This window comes from Trypanosoma cruzi, genomic scaffold, assembly GCF_000209065.1.
Source record: "Trypanosoma cruzi strain CL Brener 1047053517145 genomic scaffold, whole genome shotgun sequence".
Taxonomy (NCBI): Eukaryota; Euglenozoa; class Kinetoplastea; order Trypanosomatida; family Trypanosomatidae; genus Trypanosoma; species Trypanosoma cruzi.
This window is the reverse complement of record NW_001849571.1, coordinates 36,872-59,387: the sequence shown is the minus strand read 5'-3', so window position 1 is coordinate 59,387 and position 22,516 is coordinate 36,872. Positions and strand designations below refer to the sequence as shown.

General features: G+C 52.7%; 2 protein-coding genes and 4 pseudogenes across 2 annotated transcripts, besides 5 other annotated features; all 6 read left to right on the top strand.

Moving 5' to 3' along the window:
- Nucleotides 1-22,516: part of a sequence feature (areas not merged during assembly with more than two copies in the genome that could not be assigned to a particular haplotype) that runs on past the window's edge.
- On the top strand, nucleotides 1,030-4,056 carry Tc00.1047053506961.160 (retrotransposon hot spot (RHS) protein, putative; the record flags this gene model as incomplete). Its single annotated transcript, XM_813302.1, has 1 exon — nucleotides 1,030-4,056. The coding sequence occupies one exon, from the start codon at nucleotides 1,030-1,032 to the stop codon at nucleotides 4,054-4,056; it is 3,027 nt and encodes a 1,008-aa protein (XP_818395.1).
- On the top strand, nucleotides 5,333-8,512 carry Tc00.1047053506961.150 (trans-sialidase, putative; the record flags this gene model as incomplete). The annotated part of the gene is made up of 1 exon (XM_813301.1): nucleotides 5,333-8,512. One exon carries the CDS (start codon nucleotides 5,333-5,335, stop codon nucleotides 8,510-8,512), a length of 3,180 nt encoding a protein of 1,059 aa, XP_818394.1.
- Nucleotides 9,018-9,053: a sequence feature (A-rich).
- Nucleotides 9,451-9,511: a sequence feature (A-rich).
- Tc00.1047053506961.130 lies at nucleotides 13,130-15,190 on the top strand (annotated as a pseudogene).
- Nucleotides 15,402-15,660: a mobile genetic element.
- Nucleotides 15,562-15,593: a sequence feature (AT_rich).
- On the top strand, nucleotides 15,919-18,846 carry Tc00.1047053506961.110 (annotated as a pseudogene).
- Nucleotides 19,668-20,732, top strand: Tc00.1047053506961.104 (annotated as a pseudogene).
- Nucleotides 20,895-21,395, top strand: Tc00.1047053506961.97 (annotated as a pseudogene).

Genomic DNA, 22,516 nt, shown 5'->3' with positions numbered 1-22,516 from the left:
TGTTATTCCGTGCTTCCTGGCCTGCGTTGTCGCACTCATGCTGTGTGTGCGGATGGCCACAGTAGTGGAGCTGAATACGGTTCAACCTGTGTTTGCTCACGGGGACTGCGCAACACATGTATTTTTGTTGGGCTTCCCAAAGGAGGGGCGCATCGCCGTTGCGTGATTCCCGCGGCAGTCCATTACCCTGCGACTGTGCATGCCGCCGTCCGCTGCGCCACTGCAAGTCTTCGCCTTTGTGAGAAATGGGGAGCGTGACTGCTGTGGCGGTGGTCGAATGCTTCCGAATTGGTGCCTTTGGTGATTTCACTTGGAGCGCCGAGCAGCGAGGGGCCGCACACGCCCAGGAGGTGGGAGTGTCTGCTGCAACCGCACCTGCGATTCGCAGTTGGGATGTGACATGTTTCTTTGGTCTTTTTATTTTTGGTGACATGCGGGGCAGCGGTGTGTTGGCGTGTGCGGGCTGCTCATGGCTGCTGGTGTTGTCTTTCCTGCTGTTCTCCCGCTTCACTCCTTTGCGTGCGACGGACCAAACGTTTTTACGGGCGTGTGGTGGAGCCGCGTTCTTGTTTGGAAAAAAAGCCTTTCGCAGGCATCATGATACTGCCGTCCGTGCTACAAGAGGCAGTGGGGAGGTTCCTGGGATTTATTGGCGGGGTGGCACCGCACCCATGCCGTGTGGTTGATTTGTATTCCGCAATGCACGGTGATGGGTATGTGCGGTGACAACTTCCTCCAGTGAAGCGGCACGAGCAGCACGGGGAGCGGAACGGAGGAGTGGTGGCTGCGTGCTTCCAAGTGATACGTGAGTGGCGAATGCAATATGAAAGGCAACGTCACGGCACTCTTTTGCCATGCACACCGCAAATATTTTCCATAAAGCATGCAAATTGTACTCTTTTCTGTTGTGTGGGGGATTACCGTGATGCATCGCTGTTGTGGCGTGTATGATTTGTGCTCCCTGCATGTGTCCGCTGCCTTACCGAATTCTCTTCCCACTTGCTTCTGTGTGTGTTTGTTAAGGCCGATATGCACGCGCGCATCTATTCTTGCAGAGTGTGTGCGGTGTCGGCGGTGCCACAGGGGTGCGGGACCGTGGCGAGCGGGATGCGTGGACGAACCCTCCGCGCCCACCACGTTGTTGTTATCGTTTGCTCTCACCAACACTGTGCTGGGTGGTTGGCACCCACTCGCCGTCGTTGTGGTGGTCCTCGTGCATTTGGTGTGCCGTCACACTGTGTGGATGAGTCTCTTGCTGTGGCCGCGAGCCATGATTGTGCCTATTTTCTTTCTTATTCCTCTCTCGTTTGTTGGTCAGTATTCAGCCTTAACTCAATCCAACCAATAAAGCAAGGAGAAACAATGCCTGGAAATCAAGCGTCTGCTGTGCCGCAGGGAGATGGTCAGAGGAGAGCGAGGCCGGAGTCTGAGGGTGAGAGAGATCAACCCGATGCGACACGCATAAGAGCGGAGGAAATGCATCGACCACGGTGGTCCATGAGAAGCACCGTAAAGGACATCGTGCTGGAGGGAAGCACTAACAGGAACAACATGAAGCTGAATGAATTCCTTCGGAGCTACTTGGGCGAGGAGTCGATTGTGGAAAGAAATGGGAACGTCACGATGGATGCGTTTGTTCAGGATCCGGATGATTACGTACAAGACCAGCGGCTTCTTGAAGTGATTCTTAACTTAACTGCGTACCAAGAGCTGGATGCCATTTATGAACTTCATTGCGTGTGGGTGAACTTTCTCTGGCAGTGGAACAGATATGAAAGAAGGGATACAGTCATTCCTCTTGCAAGGGGAAAACTAAACGCAGCTCTTTCTCAGGTGCTGACAAGAAAAAGACGTAAGGCGGAAGAAAGGCGTGAGGCGAAAGAAAGGGCAGCGCGGGAAAAACAAGTAGGATTTACCCTAAATACTGCGATCAGAAGTGTGCTATTTAGAGGAAGAGTTCGCGTCATGGACATAAGGCTGAATGATTTTCTTGTGATGGAGTTGGACGGCATTGGCGTAATGCCCGGCAATCGGAATGTCTTGCTGAAGGAGTTTGTAAAGGATTGTACGAGGTATATGCTCGGTGAGTTTTTACTGCACGATATAAAGACATCCGATCGTTACAAGAGGATGGAGAGGGCTGTGAGGGAGGAAATGGATATGGAAGAGGATGTAAACAAGCTTCACAAAAAAGGTGTGGACAATCTACTGAAGTGGTCATTAGCTGCTGAGGAGGTAAAAAGAAGTGTTCATGAAGTCACTAAACAGTTTTTGGATGCAGCCTTCATTGAATTGATGAGCTCAATGACGATGAGTGCGCCGATGAAACTGGAGGGAAACTACGAGTCCGTGTACAATGCGGGGTGGCATCATGTCGTGGAAGTTCCTGGCGGGGAGGGGACGGGAATGGAGGTGAGGGAGGGGGAACCACCGCAGCCATGGACGTACAAGGCAGTTGGCGACACTCTCGAAAGGGATGACGGTGTGGAGCAATCCGGTGCAGCACTTCTTAGGCTGATGGTGCTCGCCTCGGACAAGGGATGGCCGTACTCGTGGAATCTGAAGGGGGCGGAATCCACTCGTGACTGCCATGTGAACTTTGAGGTGGAGCGAGTGTGGCAGATCGTCAAGGGCGATCTAACCGCGTGGTTCAGCACTGACGGTGGGACTGACTTTAAGCCTAGGCGACGTGTGTTGATTGGGACGCCCGGGATCGGGAAGTCGATGAATGCCGGCTCGTACCTCCTCTACCAGCTGCTGCACTACGATGCGGAGCAGCTCCCAATGGTTGCGTACGTTATTGGGAGTCAATCATTTCTGTTTGACAAGACCATCAAAACGGTGTCAGTGTACATGGGTGACCCCAGGATTGAGGATGTTGTAGACATTTTTTCTTTGCGTGGGGTGACAGGGTATATTATCTACGATGCGGCATTGGCATTTCGTCAAACGCCTGCTTGTTTGCCTTGCAAGGGATGGGGCATGATTGTGGTGACACCACCAGAAAAAAGCGAATATGAATGGTGGGCAAAAAAAATGGACGCTACTGCAATCGTAACGAATTGTCCCGAAGAAAACGATGTGAGGGCAATGTGCATTTGGATGAAGCGCAATCGACCCCTGCAGGAGCAGGCGGAATACTGGAAGGAGGTGAGGGGTCGCATGAATAACGTGGGACCAATTCTCCGCTCCATCTTTGATAAACAGGCATATGACGACCGCATTAAAGCGTGTCAGCAAGCCGTGGATGGGTCGACCGCTTCGGAATTAGAGCGTAATTTGGGTATTGGCTGTTGTTACTCGTCCAATGACAATGACTTGTCTCGAAAGCTTGTGAAGGTTGTCCGAGTACGACGAGGAAACAACATTGAATCGCCTCTGAATTTGCTGGTATCTCCCCACCTTGAACGTGAAACTTTGTCCAGGTTGGAGAATGAAATGAAGCAGTCCGATTTTATTTTTTTCGTTTTGAGGTTCTGGGATTATGTCCCACCATATATTATTGAAAAGTATGCCGTATCCGCATTTTTGAATGAGGAATTCCTGCGTGCGATAAGACTTGAAATTAAGGAACTGAGGCCACCAGGACGACGTGAGCCACACAGCTGTGTGCTGAAAGAGCACTCAGACACGAGCTTCACCAGAAAAGAGTTTCTACCGCCACCGGAACGTCTTTCCAATCCGGTTGCTATGGACCACTGGGTGCTGTATGAACCGAAAGTCCAAAGCTTTCCGCTGGTGGACGCTTTTTTCTTTGTGGACTCAAATCCAATGACGCTGGTCGGGCTGCGGATGGCTACGGCGGGTGGGCACCACACCACAACCAGCACCGTGAGGCAGTTCACTGAGTGCCTGGCGGCATATTTTAATGGCTGGGAGGAGTTATACCGAGACATGTCGTGGGAGATTATTTATGTGCAGCACGCAGACAGCACGCCGATGACTGAATGGAAGAGATGTGATGTTGTCAATTCCAATAATGTGAGCCGCGCTGAAAACCGAGAGATTGCGGCGTTCTGGAGGGAAGAGGTGCGCCAGTACATAGCAGCAATATAATCCGGAGGATTTAGAATGGGCGAAGCTCTCTGAGGTGGGGAATAACCACCGAAATGGTAAAAATAAATTAGGGAATGAAAGGGGTAGTTTTGATTTTTGGTAAAGAAATGTTGTGGGAGTTATATATTCTTGGATAATTTTTTGTGTGCATACGGTGCAGGTGCACCAGCAGCAGACGGCAGTATATCGCACAGATGTCAGAACTGTCCAACGCTATCGAACATAACAGTGACAGAAGAAAATTAGGGAGGTAGTGGGGTTGTTTGGTTTCTGGTGAAAAACATTGGGTGATTTTCATATAGTATGTTGATTGTGTGTGCACAAGAGGCATAATTGGAGAATTGCCTCGGTATGAGGGAATCATTGTGTTTGGCGGTGTCGCAGTGCTACTGCATTGTCCATTTTCTTCTATTGTGCTCTAAGGCCCATCACTAACAGAAGCATCTTTAAGGGATGGACGAAGAATGGGTTCTATTGAGGGAACGGCGTGCTCCGTGTGACCGCATGGAGTGAGACGCCGCGTCATGGCTGGATGAGGGCCCGCTTCCGCGTGTGGCTCTTTGGGCGATTGCTTGCTCGGCGTGCGTTGTCTGTTGGCTGCGGGCTGTGGCCGTATCCCGTTGTTCGTGGGACTGAACTGGAGGCGATGGTGGCGGTGGGTCACTTCTTCTCCTTGTCCATTGGTGTGTGGCTGCTGGCGGTGTGTGTGTGTGTGTGTGAGGGCTGGTGTGGAGTCGCCGGCCAGTATGAGGGCCTTGGCGGTGCTTTTCCCGAGACTGGTGTTTGTTCCCTCCGTGTGTTTGTGCTGCTTCTTGCTTTTCCCCTGTCATCTTCTCCTCCTTTGTTACTGCGTGGGGAGTGGCCGCATGCTCACGGGCCATGTTGATCGTGAGTGCGTCTTGACGACATCCATCCATCTCTCTCACTGTGTGTCTGCCTGTCATTCCCTGTTGGGTGTGGCGTGTCGCACCGCGTGAGGGCTGGCCCGCACACACCGACGGCCCGCCGTGACTTGCCGTGTTGCTGCGCTTTTCTGTGTGCGATGGTTCTCCGTGCTGTCCCTTACGGATTGTCTTGTGTCCCGCTCTCTGCGTGGGTGCTCTGCTCCAACCTCCGCTGACGTGTCTGATGTATTGCCGCTGTTGCTGCTGTACTCTCCACTTATTGAACACAGACACGCTAGGAAAGAAGGAAAACAAGCGCTAATCGCTACTGTGAAATTCGAGGGCACTGAAAGGACCAACAGCACACACACACCGCCCACACACATATTTATATGCTCTCACGTGTTGCTGCAGTGAAGGCACCCCGCACACACAACCGTCGCCGCGTGACCGGATCCAGCGGAAGGAGGAGGGAAGGAAGAGAGAGTGAGCCGCAGAGGCCCAACATGTCCCGGCATTTGTTTACTTCCGCGGTGCTGCTGCTTCTCGTCGTGTTGATGTGCTGTGGCAGTGGTGCTGCGCACGCTGAGCAGGCAGGGGCCGCTGTTGATCCTTTCACAGGGACGACGCCGATATCATTTGCTAATTGGAAGGAGTTTAACGAGGCTGGCGGCAAAATCACCTCGCACCGTGTTCCTGGCCTTGTTAAAGTGGGTGATGATGTATTTGCCGTGGCTGAAGCGCAGTGCGGGGAAAGGAATGAAGCCGGCAGCTGTGCTGGGATTGTCTCAAAGCACCTGGATATAAGTGATGACTCAATGGATATTTCGACGTCGGATATAAGTTTGTTTCGCATGCAACTTGGGGACACCATCGAGAATAATTTTGGGGCAACAGAAGTGTTGCGGCCAACGACGCTTGTGCTTGGGGACAGTGTTTACATGCTCCTGGGAAACCACAGCCTTACAAAGTCGCAGGTTGTAGGTAAGAATGAGCGGGGCCTTTTGCTCGTGAAGGGAACTGTCACGGTGGATGGTGGAAACAAGAAGAAACTTGTGTGGAATGAGACCCATGTGGTGAACCCTCAACGAAAAGGAGAATCTCGTTCCTTGACCGAGTTTTTGGGTGGTGGAGGATCGGGTGCTGTTTTGCGTGACGGCACGCTTGTGTTTCCCATGCAGGCCAAAGGCAGGGATGGAACGAGAGTTTTACTGTCTATGCGTTTTGACCCGTCAGACAAAAAATGGGAGCTTTCATCCGAGACGCCTGGTAACGGCTGCATGGATCCAACCCTGGTGAAGTGGGAAAAATACGAAGGCGACGAAAGACTCTTCATGATGGCTCATTGTGCTGGAGGCCACTATGACGTTTACAAGTCCACTCCGGAAGGAGCCAACTGGTATCCATCGGGTGAGCCAATTAACCGCGTGTGGGGCAACTCACACAATCGAAAGGGGTACGGCGTCCAGAGCGGATCCACCACCGCAATCATTGAGGAAAAGGAGGTGATGCTCATCACCGCGCCGGTGTATCCGAAGGACAATAAAGGTGGAAAGGGTCGGCTTCATCTTTGGGTGACGGACACGTCACGTGTGTATGATGTTGGGCCGGTATCCCGTGAAAGTGATGACGCAGCCGCCAGTTCGCTGTTGATGAAAGGTGGGAAGGATAATAAGGAGGAGTTGATTTCACTGTACGAGAACAAGAAGGGCGACGGAGCATACAGTCTCGTTGCTGTGCATCTGACCGAGAAACTGGAGCGGATAAAGGAAGTGGTGAAGACATGGAAGGATTTGGACAGCGCCTTGCATTCATGCCATTCCGGTTCCAGCGTCACTGTCGACTTGCCAACAAAGGGTATGTGCAATGGTCGTGTTCCCACTGATGGGCTTGTTGGCTTTTTGTCTGGTAACTCAACTGGGACCGAGTGGCGAGACGAGTACCTCGGCGTGAATGCAACAGTCCATGGCCCAGCGGAAAAAAGGAGAGAAGTTCCCAATGGATTGACGTTCAAAGGACCCGGAGCGTGGGCGGTGTGGCCTGTTGGCGACATGGGGCAGACTGTGCCGTACTACTTTGCGAACAACGAGTTTACTCTTGTGGCGACGGTGTCCATCCACGAGGTGCCGATAGAAAGCAGCAGCCCCATTCCTTTGATGGGTGTGAGGATGAATGACACCAAAGGCACGGTGCTCTTTGGTCTGTCGTACACCCATGACAGGAAGTGGCTGGCCATATCTGAGAATTCTGGTAATGTGGAGGATCTTGATGATGCGGAGGATCCTGGTAATGTGGAGGATGTTGTTGAGTGGGAGCCAAACGAGACATATCAGGTGGTACTGCAAATGGATTATTATTATTGGACGGTCGTTGTAAATCGAGAGGAAATCCACAAGACGAAATATAATACGAGTCTGTTTAACTCGCACAGGATCTCACACTTCTACATCGGTGGGGACAGTAAGGACCAAAGTGCAACGGGCGGCCACGTGACGGTGACCAACGTCATGCTGTACAACGAACTGTTCGATGATAATCTGTATGAACTCCATGCCAGCAAAGTCACTATTCCATCACTGGGTGTTGAGAAACAACCCACAGAACAGGCGGCCAACACGGGCGCTTTGGTTGCTTCCGAGTCAAACAGTGAAGAAAGCGCCACCAGCCATGAGGAATTGAATGAGGGTGATACTGATGAACAAGAGGAAGAAAACGTCCTTAATCTGGTGCCTGCAGTGTCCTCTTCCACGGTTGCCGGGGGATCCTCTGTTCCTGAACCCGCCATCGCAACGGAGATTGCAGGGAATTCTCGTTCAGAGGACAATGCCCAGCTTTCCGAAGGCGAGACGTCTCAGCAAACCACGCTGAATGAAGACAATGAATCGATGCAGCGGGATTCGGAGATGCAGACACAAGAATTACAGTCAGAGGAGTCAACGGAGGCCACTGATTTTGAAGGATCCTCTGAAAGTTATGGTACAGAACAGCCAGTGGAGGAGGGAGGAACGAATGGCAGGAGTGGCGGATCAGTGTCTTCAGGGGCTGCATCATCGGATATGGACACGGTTGCTGCACCAGTGTACGGTGAGCACCAAGTGCAACAAATCACTGAGCCTTCCGCTGAAAATGACGACGTGCGATCCACTGGAACCGTAACTACCGGCGCGGAGGAAAGTTTCAGCCTCGAGACGGGGGACAGAAATTCCGAGAGAACAATGGGCTCAGACAGCAGCCCCACTCCTTCAAAGAGTGACGCCGAACCGACCTCCGCGGAGGACACCGACAACATCTCTCGGACTGACGGAGCCGAAGTTTCTTCTGAAGACGGCAAGGAGGTGCCACGGACGGTCGACACCGCACCGGAGAATACAAACACCACGCCTGGGGAAAGCAAGATCCCATCGGAGTCCAACGCAACAACACCCTCGGACACTGACATTTTGCTTGAGCACGGGCATTTGGGCGAGTTGGCGGCCATTTCTCTAATTGGTGACATCACCGTGCATGGGTGTTTGTCTCGGGTGCTGTTGCTGCTGCTTCTGGGACTGTGGGGCACTGCGGCTCTCTGTTGAATGAATTGGAAAGAGCAAAGTTGAGAAATTCTGTGGAGCAACAACTGAGCGACATCCCAGCATTACTCAATGAGTTTTGTTAATTCCACCTTTTTTTTTTCCTTCTTTTCCTTTTTCTTGTTTTTGCTTTAATTATTTCCCTTATCTTGCTTGTTGCTTTAGGACAATCAATATGGACGTTTTTTCTTTTTTACTATTTCCTTTTTAATTGTTTTTTCTGCACTCTTCCTGTGAGGGGTGCCGTGTGTTTCCCGCCCAACTGCTCCACTCGCACACCCACCGACACGCTCATGACGACGGCCCTGTGCGCCTCGCCTGCTGCACGCATGAGGAGGGGCCGCGACGAACGGCGCGCTGAGGGAGCCGTGACGTGTGGGCGTGCGACGAGGGCCTGTGGGGCGGAGCACACATTTCTTTCCCTCTTGTTTTGTTTTTATTGCGGCCAGGGCGGGCAGACACCCGCAGCGCCACACACACACAGCCACACCCTGCCGCTTTTTTAGGATTTTTCTTTTGCTTTGCGTTTTTTTTTTTTTTTTTTGCGCTGGCACACCCTTCGGTGTCGGCCTCGCGAGCATTTCTCTCCCCTTCTAATGATTTTTATTTTTTTTGCTGCGCTCACTCTCCCGATGGAGAGGCGCGACTCCCGTCATGTCTGCGTGCTTCTCTCAGTCCCCACACACACGAGTGACTGTGCTCTGCAGGCCGCACTCACACGCCGATGAAAGGGCTGAGGGGAGCAGCAACACGCAGATGGCCCCATGAAATATAAACGATGTGCGGACACATGGAGGGTCAGACGGTTGAAAGACACGCAACTATTTAATTTTATTTTCGGACAATATATGCAGACGGTTCCTGGAGCAACATGGTATTTAGGTTTTTTTTGTTTGTGGTTTTTTTTTTTAAATTGTGTGGAACAGTAATAGAGGACGGCCTTTTTTTTTCTTTTTCTTTTTTTCTTTTCTTTTTTTTTCATTTTTTATCAATTTTTTTTTTCAAAGTGTGAGGTGCGGAAAGGTGAAGATGAATTTTTTTATTTGTTTTAATAATTCTTGTATGAATTGCCACTGCTTGGGCTGCAGTGCAGTCATGAGTTTGAGCGGTCTTTTTCCCTTTACTTCTGCCATGCACCTCTGCTGTACGTTTTTGTTTGTGCGTCCCTTCACATGCTCTGCTCCTGTTTTTACTTCTTTGCCTCGTGTTTCTGCAGGCACACACAACCACATGCACGCACAAAATGCACATTGCAGTGGATTTGGATGCTTTTTTTGTAGCGTGTGCTGGCGGTTGCGGGTGGCGGCTGCTTCCTTTAGTGGGCATGAAGGGAAGGAGGAGAGAGGGAGCGCGCACCGCGAGTCACTCTTCCTGCGGATGTGATGCGCGCGGTGGTCTGTGACGGCTGTGGAGGGCCGCATCCTTTCGGTGTGCGCTTCTCCGCCGTCGTGCCGTGCGTTTGCGCATGTCATTTGTTATGCGCGTGCGTGCTGGGCATGTTTTTCCGGAGCGTTGGGCGGCCACCATCTTTCTATGGCGGTTTACGTGAGTGAGTACGTGCGGATGAGGGTCAGGGCGTATGGAATGAAGGAATGACTTGAGGAAAGGGGAATTTGATTTGGAGGGTATTTGGACCAGATTCATTTGGCTGCGGTGGACACATGCACGACGGATGTGTTTCCGCATAATTGGGGAGGATGCGACAGGATTTTCCGAATTGGCCCGTCAATGCAATTCGGGTTTCATAGCACTGAGGCACAGTGGTCTTCCTGCAATGGCTGGCGACGGCCTCTGGTGGACCGGTGTATTTATGCTGCTGCTGCTGCTGCTCGAGGAGGCGTAGAAGTGCAATTTGAGGTGAGCGGCGGAAGGGCCACACACGCCGCAGTGACGGTCGTCGTTGGCCCACCGGGTGCCTCTGAAGGTTTTGTTGGATGCAACGTCCTTATGCCCGTCTCCGGATGGCGGCATCCCTGATGCAGCCAACGAACGGGGCTTGGAGCGACGGTGAGACGCAAGCACGTGTGGATGTTCGGCGCGGCTGGCGCACCGCACGCTGAGAGCATGGCACGGTGAGGGTCGGACCTAGAAAAGGGACACCGCGTGGGACGTCAATCTTCACTGCAGCGACCGCCACCGAATTCGGATTTGCTCGCACCTCCTGCGGTCCCCCTTCCTCCCCTCAGTTCTGCGCCGAGGACTGTGCCGCGGGATCCAGCAGCGCGATGTTTGGCCGCAGGAACATGGCCCGAACAAATGATTTGTGGGAGAGGGATGTGCACTGCGAAGAAAAGAAAAAAAATAGTTGCGAGACGACCACCACCACAAGACCGGGGTGAAGTTGTGTTTTGTCCACTTGCGCGAGGGCAGCCTGCCACCTGGTCGGTTGGGAGGATTATTTTTTTTTTTGCGTCGTTGCGCTCTCTTTTTATTCCGCTGCGTTTTCTTGCGGACCTGCGAAGGGAGATTGCAAGAAATTCCTGCGAGGCGTTCTTGCCGTCGTCGGAAAAGCGGATTCCCCCTTGAAAAACGCTACTTTTTAAATTTGTTTTGGACGGGGAGTTCCTGTCGATTCAACGCGACTTTGTTTTGCGTATTTGATGCGTGTGTTTCCGAGCGGTTTGATCAGTGCTCCCAGCCCACTCGGATGTGGTGTGCGCGTCGACGTGAAGTTGCCTGCCAGCCGTTTTATTGCCTCCCCCGCTGTGGCTGCCGCCGCTGCCTTCTTCCCTTCCTGAGGTCCTGCGGCCTCTTGACAAGATGTTTTGGAGAAGGCGTTGCCGCTCTTATCGTCCATGGTATTTTGATTCTAGTGTCGCGGTCAGGAGACAGTGAACGAGAGGGTTTGCTGCCTTTTTGTTTTATTTATCCTCTCTGCCTGATGGCCAGTTCTACACAAACGTGCTCCTCGGCACCTCAGTTGGTGCTGGCGGGTTTGCTCACAGTTGTCACTGGCAGTCGCATGCGCCACCTCTTCTCTGCTCCTTTTCAGTGTCGCATTTTTTTATTGATTGACGGACGCCATTCTGTCCGGCGTGTCACTTTGATTGGATTGTGTGGGACTGCTCGCCAATGCCATCGGAGAAAGCAGACCGACTTTTTCACGTATTTAATTCCATCTTGCGCGCAGGTGTTTTTCACATGTTCTGTTGAGCACTCAAACAGCGAGGGATCCGGAAATATGCGTGTGTGGAATTCTTCCTGCCATGTGAACTGCAGGCGGCACCGAGGGGCTGCCACTTTGACTCCGCAGAGTTGTTTTGTCTTTTTGCGGGGTTGGCAGGGGAATTCCATGCAGCCTGCTACTGCTGGTGTGCCCCCAAATGTTGTCACTCCATGCGAATAATGTGCTTCATCGAATGAGGGTGTTGATTGGGTTTGTGTGCACTCTGATTCTTTTTGCTGCTTTGTGCGGGCACGCAACACTTGAGTGGTGGGAAAATGGAGCGGGGCGATGCATGGCCGTGTCCCGCCCATTGCTCACTGCACGGTGGTGCGGTGCACATTGTGGTGCTGACTCTGCGATGTGACTGCGGTCTCCTGCGCGGCAATGGTGGTGGGTGGAGGAGAGTGTTGGCCCGCGGCGGGACGGTGGGATCGTGCCTCCTTTTCTCTTTGTTCCTTCCCTTTTGTGAAGGTGTGCACTTATTTTTGGTGTCGGTGATGAGGCAAACAGACGGACAACGTGAATAAAACAAAGTAAAAAAGGGCGATAATGTGGCGGTGTTGGGGTTGGTTGCACGCCTCGTGTTGCTGCGGGGGCGGTGGGCCTCGACTGCTTCACCGACAGGCGTTGCAGTGTGGCTGCATGGCGCACCGACAGTCCCGCCATGCGAGTGCCACGCCCAACGCCATTGGGCTGCGGGACGAAACAGGCGCGAGTATCCTTTGGAGCCAGCGGCACCTGCTGGCCGCAGTTGGGCGGTGCGAGTGGGATGCTTCACCGCACGGGTGTTGTGATGGCACTTCGCCGTGGCTCTTGTGATGGTTCCGACGCTGCAGCTCGACATGCGGTGGGGAGTGAAGTGTGGCCGTAGTGGACCATGAGCAGCACCAACGTGAGGCTGAGTGATTTCCTTTGGAATTATGTTGGCGGCAGGGCGGCCGTTGATGAAAGACCACAATGTGACGATGGAGGTGTTTGTTCAGGAGCCGGATGATTGCGTAAAAGACCGGCGGCTTCCTGAAGAAATTCTTAACTTAACTGCGTACCAAGCGCTGGAGGCCATTACTAGGCCTCTTCACGAAGGTGTGCTTTCTCTCGGGCAACGTAGGGACTATGAAAGAAAGGGATACGATCACTCCTCTTGCAAGGGGAAAACCAAACGGAGCACTCACGCAGGTACTGACAGAAGCGAGGCGGGAGGCAGAGGGAAGGCTAAGACGAACGCAAGAAATGAAATTTACCATTTCCACTAATATTGAGGACGTACTGTTTAAAGGAAGAGTTCGCGTCAATGAAATGAAGCTGAACGAATTTCTTACGAGGGAACTGGACGGCAGGGTCATTGTGGACACCAATCGGGATGTCTTGCCGGAGGAGTTTTCAAGGACCCCACGAAGTATATCCGTGATAAGGGAGCACTGAACGAAATAAAGATAACCGGTGCTTATGCGAGGATGGAGAGGGCTGTGAGGGAGGAAATGGATATGGAAGAAGTTGAACGCAAGCTTTGCGATAAGGGTGTCAACAATCTACCGGGGTGGTCATTAGCTGCTGCGGAGGTAAAAGCAGCTGTTCATAACTCCACCAAACATTTCTTGGATGCGGCTGCCGAGGAGGCGAGGGACCCAACGACGACGAGCGCACCGGAGAAACTGGAGGGATGCTACGAGTCTGTGCACAATGCGAGGCGGAGCCATGCGGTGGAGCTTCCGGACGGCGTGGAGCGAAAGAAAAAGAGGACGGGAATGGGGGTGCATGAGGGGAGCCAGAACAGTCATGGAAGTACAAGAAAGCTGACGACGCTATCGAAAAGAATGACGGTGTGCAGCAATTCGGTGCAGCGCGTCTCAGGCTGATGGTGCTCGCCTCGGACAAGGGATGGCCGTACTCGTGGAAAACGATACAGGATCCTCCTAAGGACGTTTTTGTAAACTGTGAGGTGGAGCGAGTGTGGCAGATCGTCAAGGGCGATCTAACCGAGTGGTTCAGCCCTCACGGTGGGACTGACTTTAAGCCCGAGCGACGTGTGTTGATTGGGACGCCCGGGATTGGGAAGTCGATGAATGCCGGCTCGTACCTCCTCTACCAGCTGCTGCACTACGATGTCGAGAAACTCCAAGTGGTTGTCCACTGTTTTGGGGGAGGAGACGCGTACGTGTTTGACAAGACCATCAAGACGGTCACAAGATACGTGGGTAGAGGAGCATCCAAGGAATTTGTGCCGGCGTTTGGGGATGAAAGGGTATATTATTTACGATGTGACAAGGCAAGGGACACCGCCCGACGCAGGTTTTGCGCCCTATGTTGGATGGGGCATGATTGTGGTGTCATCGCCAAACGTGCGCAACCACGGTGAATGGGAGACGCAAGAAGGAGCGGCGCGAACCATCGTGAATTGCCCCGCCGAGATGGATGTGAAGGCGATGTGTGCATGGATGAAGCGTGACGAGACTGCGGAGAAACAGGCGGAGTGCTGGAAGATGGTCAAAGAACGCATGGATAAAGTGGGGCCGATTCCACGTCACGTCTTTGATGCGAATGAGTTCATTGCACACTCTGCTGCCATTGAGGATGCCTTGGAAGGGATCAAGTCCCGGGATGGTGAAGAGCACTTTACACATGGAGGAGTGAGACTGTGGGACTCTGAGGATCCGTCTCAAAAGCTCGTGAGGGTTGTCCGAATAAGAGCAGAGGTCGGTGCTGAGGTATTTCTCAACGCACCGATATGTTATTTCCTTGGGTCTCGATCAGCGAACCGTTTGGCAAAGGCAATGAGTGAGAGAGAATTTTTGTTGCTGGTATTGGGGTGAGGGAATTTCATTTGTCCGAATGTACGGAAAATTTTTGTTTGCGCGCGCTCGTCTTTGATGGGTTTGTCAGTGCATTATTAGAGGACGTTAAGGAGCTGAGGCCACCAGCACATGATATTCAGGACACTGTGCTGAAAGCACATCCTGGAGGGCACCCCACCGAAATATGTGAAATACCTGGAGTTGAAGAAATTGATGCGAAACAAAATATAAATTATCGGGTGCTGTACATACCGGTGGTCAGGGATTTTCCGCTGGTGGACTGCTTTTTCTTCGTGGAGTCACCGCGGAGGACGCTGGTGGGGCTGCGGATGGCTACGGCGGGTGATCATCACACGACAACCAGCACCGTGCGGCAGTTCATCGAGCATCTATCGGAGTTTTTTGATGGTTGGGAGGAATTTGCTCAGGGATTGTCGTGGGAGATTATTTATGTGCAGCACGCAGACAGCACGCCGATGAATGGCTGGCGGAGATGTGATGTCGTCAACCCGTCGAGTGTGGGAGATGTTGATCGTGGGAGGATCGCGGAGTTCTGGAAAACCACACATCAGTACCAGTTCACGCTGACAGATTGTTTTCTCAGGCGTATTTTGTAATCCCAAAAAATGCTGAAACTTCGTGAAGCAAAAAGCTTGGACGAGAAAATTGAAGAAATGACTGAGGAGGTTAGCGCAGTGCGTTTATGATGGATTATGTTAGGGAGTGTTTTTACGGCTTTTATATTTGTGTGTGTCTGCAGGGTTAGGTCAGGGAATGTCTTTTTTTTTCAGAGAATCATTGCGGTCAACAGTGTCGCAACACTACAAATTTTTTTTTTTTTCATTTTATTTTGTTTTTGCTTCTGTGAAGGCTCCGTCGCCCCTGGAGGCCTTTGCGGGATGTGGGGGCCGCACAATTTCTCTTTATTTTTATGGGAGTTTGTGAGAAGAATGCCTGCGAGGATGGATGGCTGCCCAAATAAATTTATATATCGATGCAACGGAGATGTCTCTGCAGGATTTTTTCCTCTTCTATCGCACTGTCTTTTGGGAGACCGCGATTGAGGGATTCAGGGAGCCGACAGCTGCCAGACGAAATTATTTTTTTATTTTTTATTTTTATTTTTGTCTTCCCACCCACCCACTTTGTGATCCCCAACTTGCGGCGTTTTTTTTTTGGCTGGAGGAGCCCAAAGGCCTGCCGCTTCGCAGGGGGATAAGTGTTTCTAATTCTAACGATGTGCAGAAGTCAACGGCAGTGATTAGCAGAATGTGTATGCATTAGACATATTGGGGCAAACATTACGGAGAACTCACTACCTCTCCATTTACCGCCTTTTTTTTCCTGTCCTTTTTGGGTAATTTCACGATCCGGTCAGTGACCCGGAAGATTATTCAGTGTTGTTTCCCTCTCTCTCTCCTCTTTTCTTTCTTTGACCCTTTTTTCTGTGCATGCAACAAACGCACAGCGCAGCATTCAATGTGATATTCTTCCAATGGAGGCGAAAGCCGTTTCTGCTCCCACCAAACCACGACGCCGTCCTCGCAGCTCCCCGCGACAGTGCGGGTGGACGGCAACACGGTGCAGTTCAATTGCCCCCAGCCCCTGAGGGATGCCGGATTTGCGGTTGCTGAGGCCTTGTTTGACGTCGATGTGGCGTTGGACGTGCCGGACGCAAGTACACTCTTCCGAAAATTGTGTGCCACTGCCACCCCCAACTTTACTCAGGAACGCAAGAACATGGTGGCCTTCAGCTACGGCGTGCGTTCGTCACCAAAGCGACAACTCATGTACGGCTTTGCAGCTGGAGAAGGATATGCTGCTTGAGTCATCACTGAATTTATTCGGCTGGGCGAAAAAAGGGCATTTTTGCCTTCTCATGCCACGTCATTGGGTCAACAGAGCACCGCGCAGACCTCCTTGACGCCGACAAGGAGCTCGGGGTTATTGTGGGCTCCGTGAAGGAGGGGCCTCGTGTGCGAATGGTGGCGCGAATTTGTGTCTCATTGGCCGGCGACGTTCGAGCGGCGATGGACACTATTGTCAAAAACTATGAGAAATAGCTTTTTCCCGTGCTGTGTGAAAAGCAGCCAACGCCTGAGCTGGAGGCAATGCCTTCGTATTTGCCCGACACCGTCGTTCTTCAGCTTTACCGCGATGATGGTGAGGCGGAGTTTGCAGATTATATGGATGCAAACTCCCTGACATTTGTCGCCTTGGGAGATGCCGAACGTCCCGCTTTGTGTGGCATTGATGCCGCCGCGCAGCTACACTACGAAGGGGCCCAACGAACATTGGTGTCGGCAGCAGGAATTGTCTCCGGCATTCGCCGTCGTCGTCTGTGCATTCCCTTCGGCAAGTCAAAACTCAGTCAGTTGTTGCGCCGAGCGTACAACACGGAAAAAGGCAGCCCCAACAATAGCCTCACTGGTTCTACCGAGACGGTTTTATTGGCTCAAGCCTTTTCGGATGCCGTGTGTGCGGAGGAATCGTTCCATTGTCTCTCCACGACTCGTCGTGTTGGCAATATTCTTGTCTCGGCTGGAATTGGATCCACCTCAGGGGAAATTGCCGTTGACAAGTGGCGTCTTGATCAGGACATCATGGAGTAGTGGGATGAACTCATGATTGCCTGGACCGTGTACGACTACAGGAATTTTAGCTATGAATCCAACAGGTCCATTTCAGGCATAAAGGAGGAAGAGATGAAGCGCATCAACGCCATTGAGAGCAACCGTGAGGAGGCGCGGGAACGGCAGCTGAATGTGTTTTGCGAGCGCGCCAAGCATGAGGCGGAGAAGATGACCAAAGAGCTTGAGCAGAGAGGTGGGGCCACGTTGGATGAACTTCAGAAGACTCTGGAGGTGAAAAAGCGGGAGAGCAGTGCTCTGCAGGCCGACCGCGAAAACCGCATTCGGGAGTACGAGCAGACGTTGGGGAAGATCCGAACGAGGAAACAGGACGAGGAGAGTGCCTCGGAGAGGTTGCGGCAGGCGATGCAGCAGCCGAAGCAAGAACTCAGCCTACGGCAGAGCGCCATTGAGACGAGGGAGCAGCAGCTCGAGATGGTTCAACTTGACGGGGCGAGGGGGCGAGAGGCCATCATGCGGGAGCGGCATTCTATTGAGGCGGTGCGAAGGACCGTCCGGGAGGAGCGGCGTCGCCAGCGGAGGCTGTGGATCCATCAGATTAAAGAAATGAATGCAAAATTCCCGGAACCGGTGCGTCTGTTGGCCGAGGAGCGGAAGAAGAAGTGCGAGCAGGCGACAGCCAAGGAGGACGTCGCCGAGAGGGCTCTTGCTGCCGACATCGAAAGGATCGAGGAGTATTTGCCGAAGCTCATTTCTCTTGAAGACATTCCAGTGAATCCGGAGGAGACGGACATCATTCGACGCCAGTTCGACGAGGTCTTCACGCAAGAGGAACAGACATACTTGGCCAGCGCCGAAGAGGAACAGGCCCGCAAGGAGAGGCTGGGACGAGGACTCGAGGTGTATCGACAGCGTGTGCTTGATGAATACGTGGGAAAGAAAAATGGAAAACTGCATGACGCCGAGGCAACGGAACGCCACCTCAGTTCTGTTGTGGATCAGGCGCTGAATTGATTACGCAACGGGGTCCGCGTGACAAAGACACGGAGCAAGGGCAATGCTTGCAGACGCCTATATTTTCTCTCGGAGGACTGCAAACGTATTCATTCCTGTGATCTGGACCATCAGGGATTCCCGTTAAATCGCAAACGACCTCCAGTCATCATTCGGATACGTGACATCGAAAAAGTTCTTATCGGCCTGTCCACAGCCTCATTTGTGAACTACAGCAACGAGGCACAGCTGGCAAAAACACGCCAGGAGGCAGTTTTTTGACAATGGGACGCACCGCCATGATCCCACGCAAAACATCACTCCGTCCAGTCTTGGAACAAACAACCACCGCGCATTCGCACTTTTACTTCGCGGTGGGAAATCACTGGAAGTGTTTGTGAGACTGACAGCGACTGCGAGGCTTGGCTTGTTGCTCTCAAGCGTCTACTGCATTTGAGGACTCCTGCGGAAAGGCTTCTTGAGGAACGACGGGGTACGTGAAGAGACGCACGTGCGCAGCCAAGCGATAATGACGTGGAAATGCGGTGGGGCGGCCCACCTGACACCCGCAATATGCGAGGATTTGTTTTGTTGGCCCTCGATGCAGCAGCTCTTTGCGGCGAGGATCACATTCCGCCAGCCCTCTTCCTTCGGGTGGAACAGGAGCCGGCTGAAAAGCCTGAAAGGAGCACAATAACCGCCTATGACGTCCGAGTTTGCTCGGGCCTGGATCTCTTTTTCTCTGGCCGACTTTACGACTAATTGTGCGAAAAGCGTGTCGTTCCGCTTCCGTACTAATGCCGTGGGATCTTTTATTGTTTTTCTTTTTTTCCCATGGTTATTTGTGGTTTTCTTGTGTGCTCTTTTAGATGTATTGAGGCGGCTGGTTGGAGAGAGGCTAACTGCCGCACAATCTTGTGTGAAAAGGGCTTTTGAACCCCACGTGTTTGGGTTATTAGCGAGTAAAGGGAAGAAAAAAGGGAAATGATGGTCACCACCAGTACTACTGCTGCTGCTGCTTCTTTTCTTTGCTGCCGGCTTGAAATGGGCTATCCATCATTTCTTGTGGGTGTTCCACACCCTACTTCTTTTTCCTCTGTTTCTGGATGCGTTTTTTTAGCACCGCCGTTGTGGGGCCATTGCTTTGCCAAAATGCATACGGGGGTGATGCTCCTTCCCATAGATGTGCCGTGAGAAAATATTAATATATTTTCAAATGCGCCGTGTGCTTTTCTGTGTGCGTGTAATGTGGGGCTTAGGCCTCACCCAGGCAGGGGCAATGACATCTTTGCACCATTGCGAGGCGACCGGCGGTGCGGTGCAATAGCACAATAAACTGTGCCTTCCATATCACACAGAGTATTCGCTACTGTGGGAATCGAACACTTGTTTTTTGGTGAAACTACCGGGGCTTATCCACTGGGTGCGGTGCGTTGATTCGGCAAAGGGAACAGAAGGACGTCCTCTATGAGGTGTGCCTATGGAGGGAGAACTGAACTGCTACCTTGGTGACTATAAAATATTGGTATTTATCTGAAACGAGAGGGCGCATCGCTGTGCATGACGAGACTTCATTCATACGGACGTGAGGCGGCGGGTGGAGGAGGCCAACGGGCATGGGCAATACGAGAGCGATGCCATTGTTGCCTGTTGAGATGATTTGGGCAGTGATGATGATAATGATGGGGCGAACGCTCTCAGGTAGAAACGCTCTTCTCGATTTCAGCGTATTAAAGTTGCACGGTAATGTGCCGCAGGTTGACCGGCCCTCTTTTTGTGAGGTTTTCCGACACGTCGGTGGAGCTGCTCGGCGTTCTCCGAAAGGGTGTTCTGTTCTGCACAGGCGTGGCTGCCCGAGGATTGTATCCGCTACGGGCGGACTGAAGTGTGCACGACGATCCTCCGACAGATCCAGCGTGTTGTATTCACCGCACTGGACGGTCAATCCCGCATTGGCAACGTTGGGGACTCTCTGCTGTTCCTCATGCCACACGAGGCAGGATGCATCCCATGCGTGAGGACCCTTTATCGCCAAAGAGAGAGGGATCAGTGGCTCCTTATGGGAAATGAGGCGGCAGCAGCAGCAAATGGAAGAATGATGATACGACTCGTCTCTTTCCACCACCTGACGACGTTGGACCCAAAAAGGGAACCACATGTGAATGCAACGCACAGCCACTTACGTGTGCACTGTTATTCGACTTGTCGTGAAGCGGGATGGAGCCGTCAACGAGTCACCTGGTGGAGATGCGAGCTGGAACGATGATCTCGCCCGACTCGCACCGTGTGATGTTCCCATCGTACATGCGGGCGCACGCAGGGCACTCCAGAGAGCCTATAAACCGTTTTTTAAATTTGTGTATGCTCACATTGATTGCGTCACAGACAGTTTCCCTTCTTGGCAAGAGACCCGGTGATGTTTGGGCACAACTGCAGAGCTTTATTGGGGAGGACGCGAAGACCGCGAGAGAGGCGTCTTCTCTCGACACACAGGAGGCCGGAAGAGGGTGCGAGGGCTTTCGAGGTTGGATGCGACTGCAGTTGGAGGCGCGTCACGATGATTGGCCGCGAGGTGTGATTGTGCGGAAGCAGCGCCGTGTGACGTGTAGTACTGCTGGGCGGGGAATTGAACGGAGGCTGGCACGGAGTGAAGAGAGAAGTGACACACCCGAGAAGCAAGAGGCCAATGTTGCAGTGGCGTTGGTGAAGTGTTTTCCATGGGATGAGCTGAGATTTTTCTCCCATGGCGCTTAGCTGTGCCCGCGCCAGCCCGTGTTTTTTATCTTTTTGGCTCCACAGAGTGTCCAGGCTTTTGGTTCTTGCTTGCTTGGCACTCCTCCACCATGGGAGTCAACGAGTCACGACGACCCATCGGGATGCCAAACCCACGGGAATCGTGGGCTTCAGCGTGGTCAATCTGGAGCAGTGAGCGGAGACCTGCGGCAACTCATTCTGCGGCGAGTATCTCACGCACTGTCACGGGTGTCGGCGCCTGTGTGTGTCTGCCCGACGACCGGCATTTGTATGGCGTACGCCCTTTGCAAGGCTGAGGGAAAGGGCGGGAATCCCCACTGGCACATGTCTGCAGTCATAATGCGTAAATTGTGGACTTGTTTGTGCGGCAAGGCAGCAAGGTCGCTCAGGAGAAGCAGCATAGACTGGGAGTGCACTTTCTAGCGGCGCGTGCTTGGTGACTACCGAGGCGAATGCCCCCAAAGGGACGTATGTGGGTGATGCAGATGCACTGGATATGCGCAATGCCATGCTTCATGATAGGGAGCGAGGGAGGAGTAGCGTGATTCCTCGTGCCATAGACCCATCAACTTTTGAGGAGTTGGAGTGAGGCCAAGGAGACAAGCGTGTGTGTCTTTACTTTCTTGCGGGAGGACGCGCAGACGTTGGATTTCTTTGTTACTTTGTTGTCACTGTGCCTGCGGCGACGTTAATGGGGAGTTTGTTCTCCAGAGGCATTCATTGTGCGGTTTGTGCGTGTTTGGTGTCCAACGTTTTCAGCGCCACCGAATAGGGTGTTGCGCAGGATCGGAATAAAAGGATGTGCAAGAGCATTGTATCGCTCGCCCGTAATAACACACACGCACACAGTTTCAGTGCGTCTGATACGTCACGTTCTTCAGAACGGTCGAAATCACTTGTGGGAAGTCACTTCATTTGCGGCGTCGGGAAAGTGAAGTAAATGGAGAAATATGCCGAGAACGCAATGCCACTCCATAATACCGCGGGCTGGCGGCGACAAGGATCAGAGAGCTTCTACTTAACATTGAGAAGACGGCAGCGCTCTGATGATCCGGTTTGATCTTTAGGAGCCTCTAATGTAGTGTACACCGTGCGGGCCTTTTTGCTGCGGATATGCAGAGGGGTGGGATGGGGTGGAATTATTGTTGAAGGCAGCACGGACGCCGCCTGACCTTTAAGGGAGGGAATGCGTGGTGTTATTCCGTGCTTCCTGGCCTGCGTTGTCGCACTCATGCTGTGTGTGCGGATGGCCACAGTAGTGGAGCTGAATACGGTTCAATGTGTGTTGCTCACGGGGACTGCGCGACACATGTATTTGTTGGGAGGCCCAAAGGAGGGGCGCATCGCCGTTGCGTGCTTCCCGCGGCAGTCCATTACCCTGCGACTGTGCATGCCGCCGTCCGCTGTGCCACTGCAAGTCTTTGCCTTTGTGAGAAATGGGGAGCGTGACTGCTGTGGCGGTGGTCGAATGCTTCCGAATTGGTGCTTTTGTTGATTTCACTTGGAGCGCCGAGCAGCGAGGGGCCGCACACGCCCAGGAGGTGGGAGTGTGTGCTGCAACCGCACCTGCGATTCGCAGTTGGGATGTGACATGTTTCTTTGGTATTTTTGTTTTTGGTGATATGCGGGGCAGCGGTGTGTTGGCGTGTGCGGGCTGCTCATGGCTGCTGGTGTTGTCTTTCCTGCTGTTCTCCCGCTCCACCCTTTGCGT